Genomic DNA, 20,042 nt, shown 5'->3' with positions numbered 1-20,042 from the left:
ACAGGCCAAATAGGCGAGTTAAATGGGGATGTGGTAGGAATTATCACCCCTGCATCTTTCAAGTCTTTGATGGTGGCACTGATCTCTTCAATCCCTCCAGGAATGCGGTATTGCTTTTGGTTTACTATATTCCTAGGCAATGGCAGTTCTAATGGTGCCCATTTGGCCTTTCCTACCATTATAGCTCTTATTCCACATTTCAGGGATCCAATATGGGGGTTCTGCCAGTTACTAAGTATGTCTATTCCAATGATGCATTCTGGAACTGGGGAAATAACCACAGGATGGGTCCAGGGGCCCACTGGACCCACATTGAGGCGTACTTGAGCTAAAACCCCATTGATAACTTGACCTCCATAAGCCCCCACTCTAACTGGTGGGCCTTCGAAACACTTTGGGTCTCCTGGAATAAGTGTCAGTTCTGAGCCAGTGTCCAGTAATCCCCGAAAAGTTTGATTATTTCCTTTCCCCCAATGAACAGTTACTCTTGTGAAAGGCCACAGGTCCCTTTGGGGGAAGGCTAGAAGAAAGACTAACAGTATAGACCTTCGCTGATGTAGCAGGGTCCTCCTTCAAAGGGACCTGGTCTCCCCCTCATTCAAGAAATTGTGGGTCTGTAAACTGGCTCAGGTGTGGGAATTGATTGACCGATCGTGAATGTCTATTCTGCTGTTCACCTGATCTACCTCAGTTGGCTTGATGGCAGTGAATTTAATTTGGTTTATCAGACTCTCATACCTGGATTCCTCCTGTTATCATCTCCTCTGCTATGAGTATTCTATTTCTAACTTTAAGGATTTTGTTTTTTGGTTGATATTCTCTATATTTAAGCAGATATAAAGCTTGAACTCAAAAAAGTTTAGTCCAATGTGAAAAAAGTATTAACTCTTGCCTTGTTTAGAACTCCTAGTGAGTTCTAGAACGGCTTCATCCTCATAGAGTCTGTCTATAAAAATAATTTCAAATATGTCTTTTAGCTAGGTAAAGCAGATCCTTTAGCCCTGGTTCACATTATAGTCTCCAGAAGTTACCATATATGGCATGTACCAGGCTGAATGCCCAGTAGTATGTTAACTTACTTTCCCCTATGTAAATATCAGGGCGCCCTCATGGCATAGGGGTCATGCACTATTCTACAAATACAAGGACAGTAGTTGATAGCACCAGCTACTCTGCTCCTGCAAAGAGTTAAGTCTCGGAAATCCACCAGGGCAGTTCTACCTTGCCCTATAGGGTCACTATGTGTTGTACTCCATGGCAGTGAATGTTGTTAAATATTACAAAGGAAGCAGCCCTGGTGACACAGTGGGTTACATGATAGGGTCGAAATCAGTCAAAATGGAGTTGATGGCAACGAGTTATGCTAAATACCTTATTTAGATATTTTATAAAAACAATTTACACTGGTATCAGAGAAAAATCCAGAAGGATCTCTTCTCTCTTAGTATGGGAGCCACTGGCACTGCATTCCCTGATGCCTATTCTTCTCGTATTCCTTTGTAACAAAGACCTAGTGATTAGCTGGGCCACCCACAACAAAGACTACATTTCCCAGCTTCCCTTCAGGTCTAATGGCCTCTAAGCATTGCTTTCTTTAATTTCCCGCCTGAATTGCAAGATGTAATGGAGGAGCTATTATATAAGAAATACTGGCGATAGGTGGTGAAGCAGAAAGCAAGAAGGGTGTAAGGACTTCGTGGAATCACCATGTTTACTTGGGGTGGGGTGGGGTATCTGTATTGAAATCACTCTCAATTTGAGTTTTCATTTACTTGCAGCCAAATCAAATCCTAATTAAAACATGAAGAAACCTGGGGCATGCCATAAGAAATTCTGTGAATTTCTGATGTTGAAACACAAGTAAGACAAACAGCAAAAGAAAGGTATGTTATAAAACAAACAAACTATGTACATTCCAAGGAAGGAAAAAAGGTTTTTGAGAAACACTGAAAATCAGTGTTTTTCTTTTAGGACATTCTTTCCATAAAAATTTAGGAAATTTGAGTCAAAGGGATTGAGGTCTCCTTTGATTATATTGCTACCACTCTCTGAAGTGGAACAAATACTTATTTTATCAGCTATCCAGATATAACTGTTTTAATTATATTTAGTGACCTTTTAATTATATCAACATTTCATTACCAAACTTAGAATTGGAATTTCTTACCTGACCAGCAGCCTGAATGCTCAGGATAGCTACTCGAGTATCAGGATCCTTCTGAAACTGATTAACCAGATGTATTCTTTCTGAAGATGGAACACTTCCATCTATTCTAATATAATGAGTCTGGAGTCCACAAGAGAAATGTAAAATTAGATTAAACCCATATGCACCCATCTCATTTTATATATTTAAGAGTTTACTTTTATGTTCACATAAATGTGGGAAACTGGTTAAGATGACAGGTTGGTAATGTCACACAAGAAGAATTTTAGCCAGGTTCTTTCATAGTTCCCTAAAAACAACCCTTTGAAAAATTTTACATATGTTTACCCATTTCTTCAAAGAGAACAACTGGGTTATCATATCTACTTCTGTAATAGCATCTTATAATAACTCCTTCCTTCTTTGTTTAAGCTGCTTGAAAATAAAGTCAGTGTCCAGTTCATTTTTTCAATTATTAATGCAAAAGGAAATACCTCCATATTAGCAGAAGCTAAGGCTGTCTTTAACAGACCTCTAAGTAAGCAGAAAACAAACTTTACATGATGGATCAGATGAACTTTAAATTTCTAGGATCCCTAATTCAAAGCAGAACCAAAACCACACCAGTAGGAAAACAGGATGATGTTTATGTTCATACACTTCTCATGTATTACGGCTTCATGAATCATAGTGCATATATTTCTGTAACATCCCAAACACTCATCTATGACTTATCTTTTGACATTGTGAAAATGAAAAGAAAATATATAGTATTGTCATCCACTTTGAAGTGGGAAACCAAGACAGACGTGAATTTTTCAAAAGTAGGAAAACAGTAAGTGATAATAGACTGAACGAATGAAGTTGGGAAAAAGCAGGACTTTATGTTAGAATAGATCACAGGGATACATTATTCAACTTCTTGAAAAACAAGTGTAAGACTTGCATTTCAAATAGTTTTATTCACATATGCACATCTGCGGAACACTTAGCTTTAAACTAGTAAGACACGTGAACAGTCACTTGTTCAAGGGGATACCCGTGCTATTCAAGAGACAGAACGCCTCAGTTTGCATGTCTTTAAAATAGGTATCATGACCTGTTTAGCATCCATTAAGTGGGATACATGGATCTCTGGGCGTCTTTCTGAAGAAAACACATTATCGGTCAGGCTAGAGGGAGTTTAGGAGAAAGGCCCAGGTCAACATTTTAAAACTATTGCTGAAGTTCAAGTGGGATTCTGAAAACCTCAGTGATACCTAAGGTATTTAGGGAGGGAAAGCACATTTTGAACGAGGTGGAAACACCCTCACCCCCACACCTCCCCCCGCTCCACTGAAAACTAACTTTTTGGTGAAGCAATATGGATTTTAATATAATTAGTAAGATTTGGTGTCCCAGGGAGTCTCTGGTGCTAGGGTTGGTGAGATAAGGTCCATTTCTTCAGGTTCATGCAGTTACACAGACTCCCAGCAGATGACAGCACACACTAAAAATGGGATATATTCTTCCCACTCAAAAATGCCTGAGGTGGAAAATGTAAGTGAATACTTTATATCCAACATGTCATGAAGGGTTAAGGTACAATAGAATCAGAATGAGAGAATATTATAAATATAAATTTAAAAATATATATTTACCACTAACTTCCTCAGAAGATGTCCTACAGAAACTGTTGGATAATTAATAAGAAAGCACCTCTCACTGTACACTACTTTAGTGTGTTACGCTATTATAAATGTTTATGAAGGAAATATGAGAATATCTTCTTTTATAATATTAATGAGCATATTAGCTAATGTTTAAAATGATATACAAACATTTCGAAAGCTTTGGTCTATTGTTCCATTTAAAAATCTACCTACTCAGGCAAGTGTCTTGGCTGCCACATATACTGTAAACTCACAAAATTTGTCAGGAAATGTCTTTTGGCTGCTTCTGAGCATCTCTAGAAGTCTCCAGCATTTAAGATAGCACATGACAGATTTTTATACTTTGAGGCTAGAAATAGAAGCCGAGTTGGGGGGGGGGGGGCGGAGGGGGAAGAAGCTGATGCCAAGGGTTCAAGTAGAAAGAAAATGCTTTTAAAATAATGATGGCAACATATGTACAAATGTGATGGATACAATTAATATACAGATTGTTATAAGAGCTGTAAGAGCCCCCAATAAAATGGTTTAAAGAAGAAGCGATATCCTTGAAGTACTGTTGGAAAAGTAGCTGGGCGTGTGACTGGGCGGTAGGCAAGTCGATCTGGCGAAATTGCCCTGGTGGGATTCCCTGGCAGAGACATCTTGTGTTCAATTTCTTTCTAGGACATCGTATTCCACAGAGCATATGTACTTGGGAGCTGGAGATATATGACTGCAGGTAGGTAGGATAATCAGCGGAATTCATTCTTGCTTTTCCCTTTGCATCTGCCGCAGCCTAAAACAGTCTTGTAGGTGAGGTTAACTCTAAGTGCCTAGACCACTCTCAAGTGTCATAACCAAGGATAAAAATGGAATTCAGATTATAGCTTATCAAGTCCACCATTAATCAATTCAGATTTCATCCGTGGAAAATTATGGCAGATATTAAGTTAAAACGTGAGTACTATAATTTTATAATAGTACTAGAGTAACATAATTAACAAGAAAAATGCTTAATAATAACTTCCAGCTTATATCATCTAAAGAAGGTAAATGAACTCAATTATAAGACTGCAAGAATGTTTAATATATGAAGAATCTATGTTCCGAAAGCCGTGTTATAAAATAAGATAGCAGCATACCTTGTTTTCTATGGCGGCCTCTGTGCATGCTTGCAGCATACTTAAATGGTGAGCAAAAACCAGAAATTTTAGTGACTCGTTCTGCAGCATCACCTTAATATAATCCTTCACAGCACCGGCCTAAATATTAAAAGTGAAACGTCATGAACACCATTAGACTGTTTGATTAGAAAAGCAAAACTCTTCAAAAAGTAAAACACCACCAATAAAAAAAAGCAACCAGTAAGTGCTAATGAACTTTTCCTTGCTTTACACTCCAGGCTGTCATGAAGCCCACCCTGACAGGGCACTTGAAAGAGGAACAAGAGGGTAGGGTTGGGAGGGGTGGGGGCAGGCAAAATGAAGACACCAGGTGTGGGAGTCAGAGAAACGTGCCACAAACAAGACAGGACAAGAGTTTTCATAGAAAGGAAGGAGTCAAGTAGGCTATGCCCCTAGATTGTGTTTGGAATTTTTGTTCAGTTGGCTTTCAGAAGAGCTTGTTTAAGACACTAAAAATGGGATAAGCTTAAGGAGAAGATGGTGGTGGGGGGGAAGGGAATAAGAACGCCAGGACTGATACTGAAGGGGTCAGGCAGTTGGTTTGTTTCTGTAACGTAGAGACTGGGTAGGTTTAGAAAGAGGCAGCTACAGTAGACTGTTGAGATACTCGGAAAATCTGGGGAGTGAGCTTGTCTACGGAATGCACAAGGTCCCACAAGAGCCTGGGAAGATGGACTGAAGACCACAGAAGGGAGAGTTGAGAGAACAGGGGGAAGATTAAAAAAAAGGTGAAGTAGAAAAAAGAAAGATCAGATTGAATAGCCTTTCCTGAATTTATTTGAGGCTTAGTTATCTATTATGTGTTGGGCTGCTAACCCTAAGGCTGGTGGTTCGAATCCACCAGCCTCTCCTTGGGAAAAAAGATGAGTCTTGGAAGCCCGCAAGGACAGTTCTACTCTGTCCTAAGGGTCACTGTGAGTTGAAACTGACTCGATGGCAATTCATCTGCTTGACTTTTATCTACTGGGAGTGAGAATGTAATATCAGATGGATTAAATAGGAATTAGATTTAGAAAAGACAGTATGAATTAAGTTTAAAACCTGAATATTTTATCACTTTACTGTTAAAAGCTAGTTATATTGAAATTCTGAATATGAGAGGATGGACACATTTAACCTCCACTCCGAACCAGACTACATTCCAATGACAGCAAGTGTACAGGAACCAAAGAGAATTGGCAAAGCCCCCATGGACACAACATTTTGGAAATAACAAAGTAGATAGATGCCTAGTAACTGATTAGCTGACCTGCCAATGAAGTCCCAGGCAGGTAGAAGGGCAAGGCAGGGAGCACCCACCATGTACACTGCAGCGACCCAGGCAGACTCTGGCAATGAGCACGTCTGGAAGCAGCCTGGAGTGCGCTGGAGCCTGAGAGCGAGTTAAGTGCATTTTAAACAGTTAAATCTATGAAAGACTGCCATATGTCCTCTCCTATTCCATTCTACACAACAGACAATCATTCTAACAGAACACCAGGTATAGTCTCAGGAGGGAGGAAAACAAAAGTGCCGTTTCCTTTCTTTCTAAACATTCTCTTGTGAACTGGATGAAGGCAACAAAAGCCTCATTTGTTAAAGAAGGAGAAACTAGGGCAATCCATAATGGTTAAAGATACTGGGAAGATAAGAAATAATGAAGAGTTAGAGGATGAATCTATTGTCAGAAAAATAAGCAAAAAAACGGGGGGCGGGAGGAGTACCCAACAGCCTCACAGTTAATCAACTCCAAAGAAAATAAAGTGTTGTGTACACAATAAAACATTTCCATGGTGTATTATATGGTTTGCCTGTAACTATTGCAAACACGGCTACAATCATGTACAAGATCACTAATAAGGAAACCAAAATTAGTATAAGTTACTGTAAAATTAGTAACACTAAAACTTTCTACCACTTTATTGGCGGTTGGGAATACGGGAGAGATATATGCGTGGAAGTGCCAGAGGAGTGAAAGAACTTCAACTGTATCTTCAATATGGACAAGTTAACACATGACACCTACAATTACCAAGCATAAAGAAATTCCCAAGGTGAATACAAAACAAAAAAGTCCCCATTTGCTTAGAACAACAGAGGAATAAGAAATAGCAGAAAATGTACAACCCCCTCCTCTGCCATGAGATCATAACTGGACAAGGTCCAAATACCATTGTTACACATTTTGATGAAAAATTCTACAGATGAACTCTATCGAAAGGGATATAATACAGAGCAGAATTTAAAATTCTCATGGAATCCATACTTTCTGGATCCAAAGACAGTAGACGAATCCCTGACCTACTGCCCTGAGAGATAATCTTTAAACCATAAATATCCCCTGAGGCCTTATTAAGATCAAACAATACCTGAAACCAAACCTACTACCACTGAGTCAATTTTGACCATAGTGACCCTATAGAGCAGTGGTTCTCAACCTTACTAATGCCGCGACCCTTTAATACAGTTCCTCATGTTGTGGTGACACCCCCCGCCAGCCACACAATTATTTTCAATGCTATTTCATAACTGTAATTTTGCTACTGTTATGAATTGGGTGACCCCTGTGAAAGGGTCGTTCTACCGCCAAAGGGGTCGCAATCGATCCACAGGTTGAGAACCTCTGCTTTACAGGGTTTCTGAGGCTGTGAAACATTATGGGAACAGATAGCCTCATCTTTCTTTTTCAGAGTGGTTGGGGAGTTTGAACTGCTGACCTTGCAGTTCAATACTTAACTCCTGAAGAACGTCTTGAGAACTATTTTTATGGGATCAAATTGACAATAGGAACTCCAAAACTTAGATATGAAACTTAGAGGGATGGGCCTCTATGATGATGAGGTTGGAACAATTTAGAAACACTCAATGCCACTGAGTCGATTTTGACTCATAGCAACCTTAAAGGGCAAAGTAGACCTATCCTTATGGGTTTCTCAAACTATAAATCCTATGGGAGTAGAAAGCCTCATCTTTCTCTGTGGAAGGGCTGGTGGTTTTGAACTGCTGACCTTGAGGAACCCACTATGCCATCACAAGGGTGAAAATGGCAACACATGATTGTAGTCATGTAGAAATTGCTGAATTGGTGTAAGTTCTACCATATGTATTCTCAGAAAGAAAAAGTTAAAACTATTCTTCTCAATTTATCATTCCCTACATAGTAGTCCTAAATAGCTATCTGGTTCAAAATAGTACATACCAATCAATTTTAGCTCAGGATTCATTGTTGACAACTTCCAACTTACCTAGCTTCATACTTTGTACATTTCACATTTTGATTATTAATGGATGTTGCAGTTTTTTTTTCTTTTCATTTGGAGTCACATTGCATAAACAAAGGTCCAAAAGTTTTACTCTAGACACATTATTAAGGTAACCTGAACTTTGAGCGATGAACCCTGGTGTGGTATAGTGGTTATCTAGGCTGCTAGCCACAAGGTCACGAGTTTGAAACTACCAGCCTCTCCATGGGAGAATGAGGAGGCTTTCTACTCCTGTAAAAAATTACAGTCTTGGGAACAGGGGCAGCTCTACCCTGTCCTAGAGGGATGCAATGAGTTGGAATTGACTCAATGGCAGTGAGTTTGCCTGTTTTGTTGGTACTTTGAGGAGGCAGCTCTTCCCCAGTTGTATCTTGAGTGCTCTCCAACTGTGTTAGTCTGGGTACATTAGAAAAACAAATCCACAGAAGCTCATGTATAAGGGAGAGTTTTATATAAAGGTTAAGTGCACATCAAGAAAACATCCCAACCCAGTACTGCCCAAGCCCACAAGGTCAACATTAGCCCATATGTCCAACACCAATCCACAAAGTCCTCCTCCATCTCACAAAACACACACTATGACACCAACTGCAGGAGGAAAGCCGAATCAGTGAACGTGTAAGCATCTCGAGCTGGCAGGGGTCTCCACATGGCTGCTCCAGCACCTAGAGCTGCATTGGGGTAGGTCCATGTGGATTCTCCTTGGGGATGTCTTGCAGGAAGTGAGCCTTGCCAGCTGAAGCAGGGAACTGCTAAGGCAGCTGCACCCTGGTTCGACCATCACAAAGCAAGAGACCTGAGAACTAGAATGGTGAGGCTCACCAAACCATTTATCTCTCCGCCCTTCTATTAACCTCACATGTGTTTATTGGCCAGGTTGGCACAATAAACTTTAACTATATCACCCACCTAAGGGGCTCAGTGTATAAACCAATGATGCATTGGTTTTCATAAGGTTTCCACTGTCCAATTAAAGAAGATATCCAGATCCATGTTCCTGGTCTGCCTTTACTCTGGAAGTTCACTTTGAGTGACTCTATTGGCATTTCAAATATCAGTGCAAGAGCTTCCTACATCACAGCAACACATAAGCCACCACAGCAAAACAAACTTACAGATGAGAGGTATGGAAAAACGTTAAGGGAAGTTTGGGATGCATTTGTTTCTACTCTTTACATTATAATCATATGAGGCTTTGATAATAACTCTTAAAATCTGCATAAGTCATTAGGGACATTTTAAAAGTAAAAAGATGTTTATTTAAATTCCATGGATATGCCTATAAAGCCAGAAGAATAATTTGGCATGCTTCATTTTCCCTAATATTCGGAACAGTAGAAACTCATCATACAATGAGCGTGGCGGCCGTGAAGAACTTTAGCCTTGGATGTCGGTGCCTCACAAAGGGGAAGCATAGCCCTCTGAAAACCAGGAGCCATACAGTCTGGATATGCTGCCACGGCAATGGAACCGCTTCATTAAGGTGCATGTCTGCCTAAAGAGGTAGATTTACTGTGATAAGCTTTTCAAAAAGTTTATCTAAAGTTGGAGTGTATTTTTAAGGTGAGTTCATTTCCAATCCCACACTACCATCTCTAGATGCATTCCCTTGCCTTTTTGCAAGGGAGCCAATTCTGTCTGTCAGAGTCCCATCACTTATATCACCCCCACCCCCACCCCCACCCAGCCAAAGCTGCTGATGCCAAAGCCCAAAGCACTCCCCATCCCAAGCCTTCCATCAACTGCAGTAGAAGGGCTTACAGTTACTATTAATAGGATATAGTTCAATTATATAACTGGCTAAACAGGCTCTCGGGACTAATCTAACAACTTAACCATCATTTGCAATATTGCTTCTAAGAGGAAATGTGTTTGGAGATCCAAAATATCTATATAACAAATGAACTTTTGGGATACAATCCTCTCTTCAGCTGGGAGTTGCAAAGGCCTGCATTTTAAAATATACTAATGTGCATTTTTAGGAATCTTAATTTTATTGTAATTAAAACTGTACTGTCACTCCATGGTCATATTTTAAATGTTATCTGAGCAGAAAGTTGCTTGCAAATGATCTTAAGCACATATTACATGGCAGGACAGGGCTTGGTGATCATCAGCATTTTCCTTTTGCTGTTTCAGAGTTTATAGAAGTTGCAGCAATGCATGTTTTCAGTAGTATGGCTGTTCATCAAAAGGCCTAATTTAAATAATTAACAAAGGCTAAAACTACACATATCATTGAAAAATGGAGAACTGAAAAGAATATGCTTTAATATTTGTTTCTTAACTTTTTATTTTCAGCGAAGGGGTGCACACCATACTTTCTAACATAAAGATGTTTAAGAAAATGTGAGTAAAAAAGAAACTTCCTCTAAAGTGCTGAGGCCCTGAGACCTCAGCAGGTTCACCTGTGCAGCCGGCAGTGTCACTTTGCTTCAGCTGTTCCTGGCTCTTGCCAACTCCATCTAGATAACCAAATGGCACTTTGGTTAGCTTATTAGTGGCCACGACTTTTAGAGAAGTCTCTGCAGCTTCCTCCTAATCAGTAAGAGACCATGATTGGTCTAAGCATCTCTCTTCACCCTACGGGATTCTGACCAATAAAGCACCAGAAGAAGTCCACTGAGGTTCGAAGACAGGGGTTCTCAACCTATGGGTCGCGACCACTTTGGGGGCTCAAATGACCCTTTCACAGAGGTCATCTAAGATCATCATAAAACACAAATATTTTCAATATATAATTACATATTGTTTTGTGATTAATCACTATGCTTTAGTTATGTTTAATTATGTTCAATTTTTAACAATGAAAATACACCCTGCATATCAGATATTTAAATGACAATTCATAGCAGTAGCAAAATTACAGTTATGAAGTAGCAATGAAAATAATGCTATGGTTGGGGGCTCATCACAACATGAAGAATTGTATGAAAGGGTCGCGGCATTAGAAAGGTTGAAAACCACTGCTCTAAGAGAAATGTTCCATCATTGGTAAAGGAACCGCTGGGAAGAAACACACCTTTTCTTTGCTCTAAGGCACTGTGTCTGTAGTTGGTAACAGGAATTGCAAGCATCCTCTTAGGAAAATCTGGAAGCCATGGAGGGTAGGCAATGAGCAAGTGAAGCCAGAGTGGAAAGAGGAAAACCTGGTTTGTTTGTTTTTTTTTTGGGGGGGTTGTTGTTCTCCACTCTTTCTTTTGTAAACAGCTTTCCTAAGATATAATTCCCATACAATAAAATTCACCCACTTAAAGGATACATTTAAACGACTGTTAGTATTAGATATTGATCTGGAGAAAAATGAAGCAGGGTGCTTATCTTACATCATATACATAAACGAACTCAAGATGGATCAAAAGCTTAGGACTAAAACCTAGAACCTTCAAGATCTTCTATGGAAAAATAAGGATAAACCAAGGGGCCTTAATATATAGCATAAATACACGATCAAAGAAAATCAAAAACACATAAAAAAGCAGGAGGCAAAATAGAACTTCTAGAACTAAGACACTGAGATGCATCAAAACATTTAACTAAAAGGGTAAACAGAGAACCCCAAACTTCAAAACCTCAACAAGAAAAAGACAAATAATCAAATTTTTAAAAGGCCAGAAGACATGAATAGACTTTTCACCACAGAAGACATTCAGGTGGCCAACAAACATGAAGAAATGTGTGTAGTGATTAGCCTTTTGAGAGACCCTAATGAAAACAACAAGACCCCACCTTCCCCCATCACTGATAGCAACATTCAAAAATACAGAACACATCAAAATGTTGGCCCAAGTGCATATAGACTAAGTTTCTCATACACTGCTGGTGGGTCTGTACAATGGTGCAATGGAAAGCAGTATGGTGCCTCCTCAAAAAGTTGGGAATAGAGTAGAGCCGTAGAGGGAGAAACTGGATTAATAATCAGGGGCGGAGGGAGGACACGGGGAGCTAACAATAATGAGCACAGGAAAAAAATGTTCTGAAATTGATTGTGGTAGTGATAATTGTACAAATATTATTAATATAATTGAATGATTAAATTGTATGACATGTGAAGTATATCCCGACAAAAATATAATGAAAAAAAAAGTGGGAATAGAAACAGTGTATGATGCAGCAGTCCCCCTGCTTGGTATACATCCTGAAGAAGTAAGAGCCACAACACAAGTAGATATACAGTGAACCCTCGTTTATCGCGGTTAATCGGTTCTAGACCCTACCGTAATAAATGAAATTCCGCAAAGTAGGATTCCTTATTTGTAAATCAAATATTTTCATAGTTAGAGTATAGAAGACATGGAAAAACACCCTTTAGTCACCATTACACTCGTATTACCCAATTTATTAAACGAAAAAGGGAAAATACAGTAAAACATTTTGGACGTTACAATTATCATTTATTATTTATTATATTATTTATGGCATCTAGTTTACAGTATTACATATTTCACATACAGTATTATTATACATAGTTCTTACAAATACTGTAATCAATGGCGTGCAACCTCCACGATTTTCTTGCCATCTTTGATCATATCCAAAAGTTTTACCTTTTCCTGGATGGTGAGCATCTTCCTCTGGCGCTTATTTTTATTTTCAGAAGGCTTAGAAGAAGAAGCTCGTTTAGGAGCCATCATAGGGCTTAGATAAAATTTCTTAAAAATCGCAAACAATTACAGTACACTGTACAAAAGCAAAAATGCATCTGATACGTAGCTCCGATACATAGCGATGCAGACAAAAGCGTGTACAGTATAAGCCAATCAGTGGCAGTAATGACAGAGCATGCGCTGTTAGCAAAAACCGGCGATAGAGTGAAGCCGCGGAAGTTGAAGCACGAAGTGGCGAGGGTTCACTGTATACACACCCATGTTTATCACAGCACTATCCACAAAACGGTGAAAACAACGTAAATGCCCACCAATGGAAGAATGGATAAACACACTTTGGGACAGACAAACAACTAGACAATGTAAAAGAATAAAGATGAAACACCTCATGACGTCTATGAACCTGGCAGAGATCAGGATGAGTGGAATTAATCAATCATAAGAGGTCAAATATTGTATGACACCACTATTATAAAAAATTAAGAAGAGGTTTTCACATGAAAAGAAACATTCATTGATGGTATCAGGGGTAAGATGTGAAGGGAAATCATAGGTCAGGGGGTAAACAAATGTTAAAGTACGTGAAGAGGAAGATAATACACAATAAGAGGATGCACTGAAAAAAAATGATGGACATAGGGGAGAACACTGGGTGGTTTGCAATGTAAAAGAGGCGAATACTGTTATGTATACAATTCTGCAAGACTGAAGGTCTACAAGTAGATACTTGGACAGACATGAAGGCTGAACATGTGTGGGAGAGAGAGTGGGATTATACCAACACACACACACACACACACACACCAAAGAATATTTATATATGTGTATTTACCTATGCTGCAAATATCTCCATGAATGTGGTGAAGCAGGCAGGGAGCAAAGTTATGAATACTTCTTAGCCATAACCAAACACCCTGAGGGAATGAATGAGTCATTGGGCGGGGGGAATCAGGACCATAGTCTTGAGAGACAGCAAGGTCAACTGGTACAACAGAATTTACAAGAACAATGTCATACATCCTAATTTACTAAGTAGCAACTAGAGTCTTAAAAGTTTGTGAGGGGCCATCTAAAGTGCAACTATTGGTCTGTCCTCATCTAGAAGAAAGAGGAATGATGACAATCAAAAGACATGTGGAAGCAATCAGCCCAATGGAATGAAAATTTAACAATTAGACACATTAATCACTCACATCAAATTCCTAACCGTGGTTTTCATCTCTAAGGGGTGAGGAAAGGCAAGAGGATCTTTTTGCAAGTCCACTCGTGCTTAAAGAGCTCATGAGCAACCATCTGAGGTGCAACCGCTGGTCTCCCCACACCAGAGAAAGGAAGAGAGATGAAAATGGAAAGACACGTGAGGGGACATGCAGACATCCTGCTCCCTAATCCTGAGACCAGAAGAACAGTACAATACCTGGCTACCACTATTAATTGCTCTGAAAAGGACCATATTGGAAAGTCCTGGATAGAAAAATATGAAGCAGAACGCAAAACCTAAGAGACACGGCTGGAGCCCCAAGATGAACACCCTTACCCTTCATGTGTGGAACAGAACTCACCTCCATGTTAGAAGGACCAACCATTTAAGATCCAAAGGACATCATCTACTCAGAGTCAAATTCAAAGAGGTTGAACCTTTGCAAAGGAATGTCTGCATAGGAATGAAAACAGGAAAAAAGGTGGGAGCTAGATCATGATGGTACATTAAAGGGATTAGAATGAGTTGACTCAGAATGTTTATGAACTGCTGAATGTACAACTATGAGGTGCTCTGTAAACTTTCACCTAAAAATAATAATTTATAATCTATCAAGGTATCATGGGGGGTGGGGGAGAGTAGCTGATACCAAGGGCTCAATAGAAAACAATGTCTGGAAAAGAACGATGGCAGCATATGTACAAATATGCCCGATACAATTGATTGGAATGAGCATTGTAAGAGCCCTCAATAAAATGATCCCCCAAAAAATTCAGTTAGGGAAAAAAAAAACCTTCACCTAATTCACATGGAACCCGGGAACAGGAATGGGACTAGAGATACCACAATGGTAGAGGGAAGGGAGGGAGAGTTGGGAGGGGAGGGGGGCACTGATCGCAATAAATGGCACATAACCGCACACCCCCATCCTGGGGGAAGAACAACAGAAACCAAAGGGGAAGGGAGACAGTGATCAGTGTGAGATTTGAAAATAATTAACAATCTATAATCTATCAGGGAGCCACAAGAGTTGGGGGGAGAGGAGGGAAGGGAAAAAAAGAGGAGCTGATCCCGAGGGCTCAATTCAAAGTCAATGTCTAGAAAAGAACAATGGAATAGACTTCAGGGAAGATGGAGACTGAGTAACACACACCAGAGGAACTCCACAGAAATCAGCCCAGGAGAATTCCTAAGAGGGAAATGCAACACTGGATCACAGGAGGAACATCATAAAGATAAGTGGGCACAGATCCACTAGGCTTTGAAGGGCTGGGGGTTTTGGCTTACCACAGTGGTGGCCGGCTAGGGTTTGACCTTAGCCCCGCCATTGTCTCTGCCAGAGCAGGGACCATTCGGAGCTGGCCCAGGGGCTTTACCTCAACATAGCCAGAGCTTGCTGCCGGCTCAGGGCAGGGATTAAACCCTTGAAGCCCCACGGGATTACCAACAGATGGCTTCACAGGAGAATTCTACCAAGCATTAAAGGAAGAACTAACACCAATCCTACACAAACTCTTTCAGAACATAGAAAAAGATGGCAAACTCCCGAACTCCTTCTATGAAGCTAGTAAAACTATGATACCAAAACCGGACAAGGATCCCACAAGAATCAAGAACTACAGATCAATATCCCTAATGAACATCGATGCAAAAATCCTTAACAGAATACAAAAGTATATAAAACAAATAATTCACCATGACCAATTGGGATTTATACCAGGGATGCAGGGTTGGTGCAACATACGAAAGATCATTAGTATCATTCACCACATTGACATGAAAAACTTTAAGAACCACACGATAATATCGATAGATGTAGAAAAAGCATTTGACAACATCCAACACCAATTTCTGTTTAACACACTTGAGAAGATAGAAATGGAAGGAAAATTCCTCAAGAAAATACAAGCTATATATGAAAAACCAAGAGCCAACATGGTAGTCAATAGAGAAAAGACTAACACAATCCCACTGAAAAAGGGGACCAGCCAAGGATGTCCCTTGTCCCCGCTCTTATTTAACATTGTACTGGAGGTTTTAGCGAACAGCATAAGGCAAAGACAAGACATCAAAGGTCTGAGGAAGGAATAGGTGAAACTATCGTTATTTGTAGATGATATGATTTTCTATATGGAAAATCCCAAAAGCTCCACAAGGGGAATACTGGAAGCAATAGAGGAGTTTGGCAGAGTGGCAGGTTAAAAGATCAACAAACAGAAGTCCATCGAACTCCTATACACATCAGATAAGACCACAGAGGGGAGATCAAAAAGGTACCCTTCACAATAGCCAAGCACAAATTGAAATATCTAGGGATATACCTGACTAAAAGAACAAAAGATCTACATGAGGGATCAGCTATCAGGCATCACGGAACAAAAAATCATATCATTGTGTGCTCATCTCCATGATAGGATCACTGAAGACAAAATGGATGCATACGCAAATGTGGCGAAGAAAGCTGATGGTGCCCGGCTATCAAAAAATATAGCGTCTAAAGTCTTAAAAGCTTGAAGGTAAACAAGCGGCCATCTAGCTCAGAAGCAACAAAGCCTACATGCAAGAAGCACACCAGCCTGTGTGATCACGAGGTGTTGAAGAGGTCAGGTATCAGGAGGCATCATCAGAACAAAAAATCATATCACACTGAATGACGGGAGGCGTGCAGAGTGGAGTACAGAGTGGAGACCCAAAGCTCATTTGTAGGCCACTGGACATCCCTTACAGAAGGGTCTCGGGGAGGAGGTGAGCAAGACAGGGTACGATATAGCAACAATGAAACATACGACTTTCCTCTAGTTCCTAAATGCTTCCTCCTTCCCCACTATCATGATCCCAATTCTACCTCACAAATCTGGCTAGACCAGAGGATGTACACTGGTACAGATGGGAACTGGACACACAGGGAATCCAGGGCAGATGATCCCTTCAGGACCAGTGATGTGAGTGGTGATACTGGGAGGGTAGAGAAAGGGTGGGTTGGAAAGGGGGAACCAATTACAAGGGTCTACATGTGACCTGCTCCCTGGGGGATGGACAACAGAAAAGTGGGTGAAGGGAGACGTGGGACAGGACAAGATATGACAAAATAATAATTTATAAATTATCAAGGGTTCATGAAGGAGGGGGGAGCAGGGAGGGAGGGGTAAAAAATGAGGAGCTGATGCCAGGGTCTTAGGTGGAGAGCAAAAGTTTTGAGAATTATGAGGGTAGCAAATGTACAAATGTGCTTCATACAACTGATGTATGCATGGATTGTGATGAGTTGTATGAACCCCCAATAACATGATTAAAAAAGAAAGAATGATGGAATACATGTACAAATATGTTGGCTACAAGTGATGTACAGATTTTAACAAGAGTTGTATGAGCCCCCAATAAAATTATATTAAAAAAAAGTTCAGAAAAAACACTTCTAGTATAGAGTTCTGCATCTCTGGATGTGCAGAATTAATGTCACATCTGAAAAGATTTATAACTGAAAAGAAAGACCTCATCCTTAAGTATCCTTCTTCTGTGCTCCCAACTATAAGCAAATGCTAATCTACTTATCACAATCCATACATACGTCCAGTGTGTCAAGCACACTGTAAATTGGTACACTCACTGTCGCTCCCATTTCTATTGTAACGAGAGGTATCTCCCCTCTTCTCTAAGGTCAACTCTCCACCTGTGATTCCAAATGTAATCATTGCTGGCACCTCAAAAACCATACACCGGCCCTATGTCTCAAGTGGATTATTTCCCCATATTTAACGGAGTCTTCACCCACTCCTCAGTACCACAGGGTCCCCACACTCCATTCTCCAGTGTAGATAACATCTCCTGCCTCCTCTGGAAATAACCATACTGTTTTATTTCTCCTTATTGATTTTTACTGGCCATCATCTCACGAAAGAGGAGGCAGATAGTCCTGGGTTCAGAGTCAGAAATCCTGTCCTAAAATACAGCACAGTCACAGGAAAAGGCACTCCCCAGTCTAATAACACCCCAGTTGCTGTGCAGCAGGGATACTGCAGTGGCCTCATTATATCTGACTGCACATTATAAATAGGATTCTACCTGTGTGAAGCTGCAGAGGCAAGAGAAAACACTCTTTGTAGATAACGTAAATGTATTTAAAGCAATTTGCCTTGTGGAAGGTTTATAAGCAGTAAGGAATGCTGTCATCCCCCAGGTGACACGGAAATTTAAATTATGGGTTGGTTTTAATTATCTTCATAGAAAAATAACTAGCATTTCTCAAAAAATAGTTTCTCTAAAAATGAGCTGTTGTCAGAGTATACCTGAAAATAGATAAAATATACATTCCATTTTATATCAGCTTTAATATTTTTGTCCAGACAGAACATTTACAGTTCCTAACTCTAAAGAATAAACACATTTCCATCCATTGTATTCTCAGCAAATACAATAAAGCAATAAAAATGATACACAGGAAAAGTTCCTAATTATCTGAGATTTTTCACTGATTACTTTTCAGGATTATTATTATTTTAGGCTTATTGCCTTTGTTTACTGTTTACCACTACTAGTCATTTAAGAAATATCTGAAAATGAGATCACAAAATAATAATGCATTATTCAAACAAAGGAGAAAATAAATAGCAAACATAGCTGAAATCTTTGTCTAAAAGGTACAATTACTAAATAATTTGCTGCTCTTGTAGGAACCTCAAGATATAATGGTTATATGTGACAAGGATGATATGTCAATATCATCATTTTTAAGTAGAGCCAAGTGTATATTAGATGTGATCATACCACTATGGCCCGATTTGCTATTACAATCTAATTTGAATTACTATTGTCCTCCCGTCTGCTTAGAAGGCACTTTTATATAAGAAGAAATGATGAGAAAAGATAATCGCAGGAACAGAGAAAGAAATCTTCCATCCTAGAGATCTATAAAAATACGACATATGGAGTACCACTCATCTGGAAGGTTTTAGGCACAATCCTGCCTGGAGAAAAACACAAGGCTAGCTGACCACTAGCGGTTCTTTCTAGACTTATTAGTCTCCAGCCATGATTAATAACCCAAACTCATTGCCACTGAGTCGACGAAGACTCAGAGTGACTCAACAACACAGAGTAGAACTGCTTTTGAGGATTTCCAAGACTAGAAATCTTTACACATGTAGAAAACAGTTGTTGGTTTCAAACTGTTGGCCTCGCGGTTAGCAGCCCAGCTGTGTAATTAATACACCACCAGGGCTCCTTCATAATAATTAGAGTGCTAAAATATGTAGTGGTTATAACTTGGCCTGCAAACTCAGCAGTTCAAAACCACCAGCCAACCTGTGAGAGAAAGACCAGGCTTTCCACTCCCATAAAGAGTTACAGCCTTGGCATCAAAAAACAAAAAATCGTATCGTTTTGTGCTCACCTTCCCAATGTGATCACTGAAGACAAAGCAGGTGAATAAGCAAATGTGGTGAAGAAAGCTGATGGTGCCCAGCTATCAAAAGATATAACATCTGGAGTCTTAAAGGCTTGAAGGTAAACAAGAAGCCTTCTAACTGAGAAGCAGCAAAGCCCACATGGAAGAAGCACACTAGCCTGTGTGATCACGAGGTATTGAAGGGATCAGGTATGAGGCATCAAAGAACCAAAAAAATCAAATCATTGTGAATGAAGGTGAGTACCGATTGGGGACCCAAGACCCATTTGTAGGCACCTGGAAATCCCCTTACAGAAGGGTCTCGGAGAAGAGATGGGCCAGTCAGGTTGCAGTGTAGCATTGATGAAGCATACAACTTTCCTCTAGTTCTTTTTTTTTTCCCCTCTAGTTCTTAAATGTTTTCCCCTCCCCACCCGAACTATGATAATCCCAATTCTACCTTACAAATCTGGCTAGACCAGAGCATGTACACTGCTACAGATTGGAACTGGAAACACAGGGAATCCAGGGCAGATGATCCCTTCAAGACCAGTGTTGAGAGTGGCGATACCGGGAGGGTGGAGGGGAGGTGAGGTGGAAAGGGGGAACCGATTACAAGGATCTACATATAACCTCCTCCCTGGGGGA

The 20,042-nt window shown here is 40.0% G+C and overlaps 1 protein-coding gene across 1 annotated transcript in view; it reads right to left on the bottom strand.

The window, feature by feature from the left end:
• ZRANB3 (zinc finger RANBP2-type containing 3) overlaps positions 1-20,042 on the bottom strand; it is a 259,543-nt gene that overhangs the window by 70,071 nt on the left and 169,430 nt on the right. Inside the window, exons 9-10 of the mRNA XM_030887987.2 lie at positions 4,920-5,039; positions 2,168-2,287 (exon numbers count right to left, since the gene is read on the bottom strand). Coding sequence (XP_030743847.1) covers positions 2,168-2,287; positions 4,920-5,039 — 240 coding nt within the window. The remainder of the gene's footprint in view (positions 1-2,167; positions 2,288-4,919; positions 5,040-20,042) is intronic.

This window comes from Echinops telfairi, unplaced genomic scaffold, assembly GCF_000313985.2.
Source record: "Echinops telfairi isolate 266 unplaced genomic scaffold, ASM31398v2 ScPeMD7_4;HRSCAF=17, whole genome shotgun sequence".
NCBI classification, from domain to species: domain Eukaryota; kingdom Metazoa; phylum Chordata; class Mammalia; order Afrosoricida; family Tenrecidae; genus Echinops; species Echinops telfairi.
The sequence above is the reverse complement of the archived record's forward strand: the minus strand, read 5'-3'. Positions and strand labels throughout refer to the sequence as shown.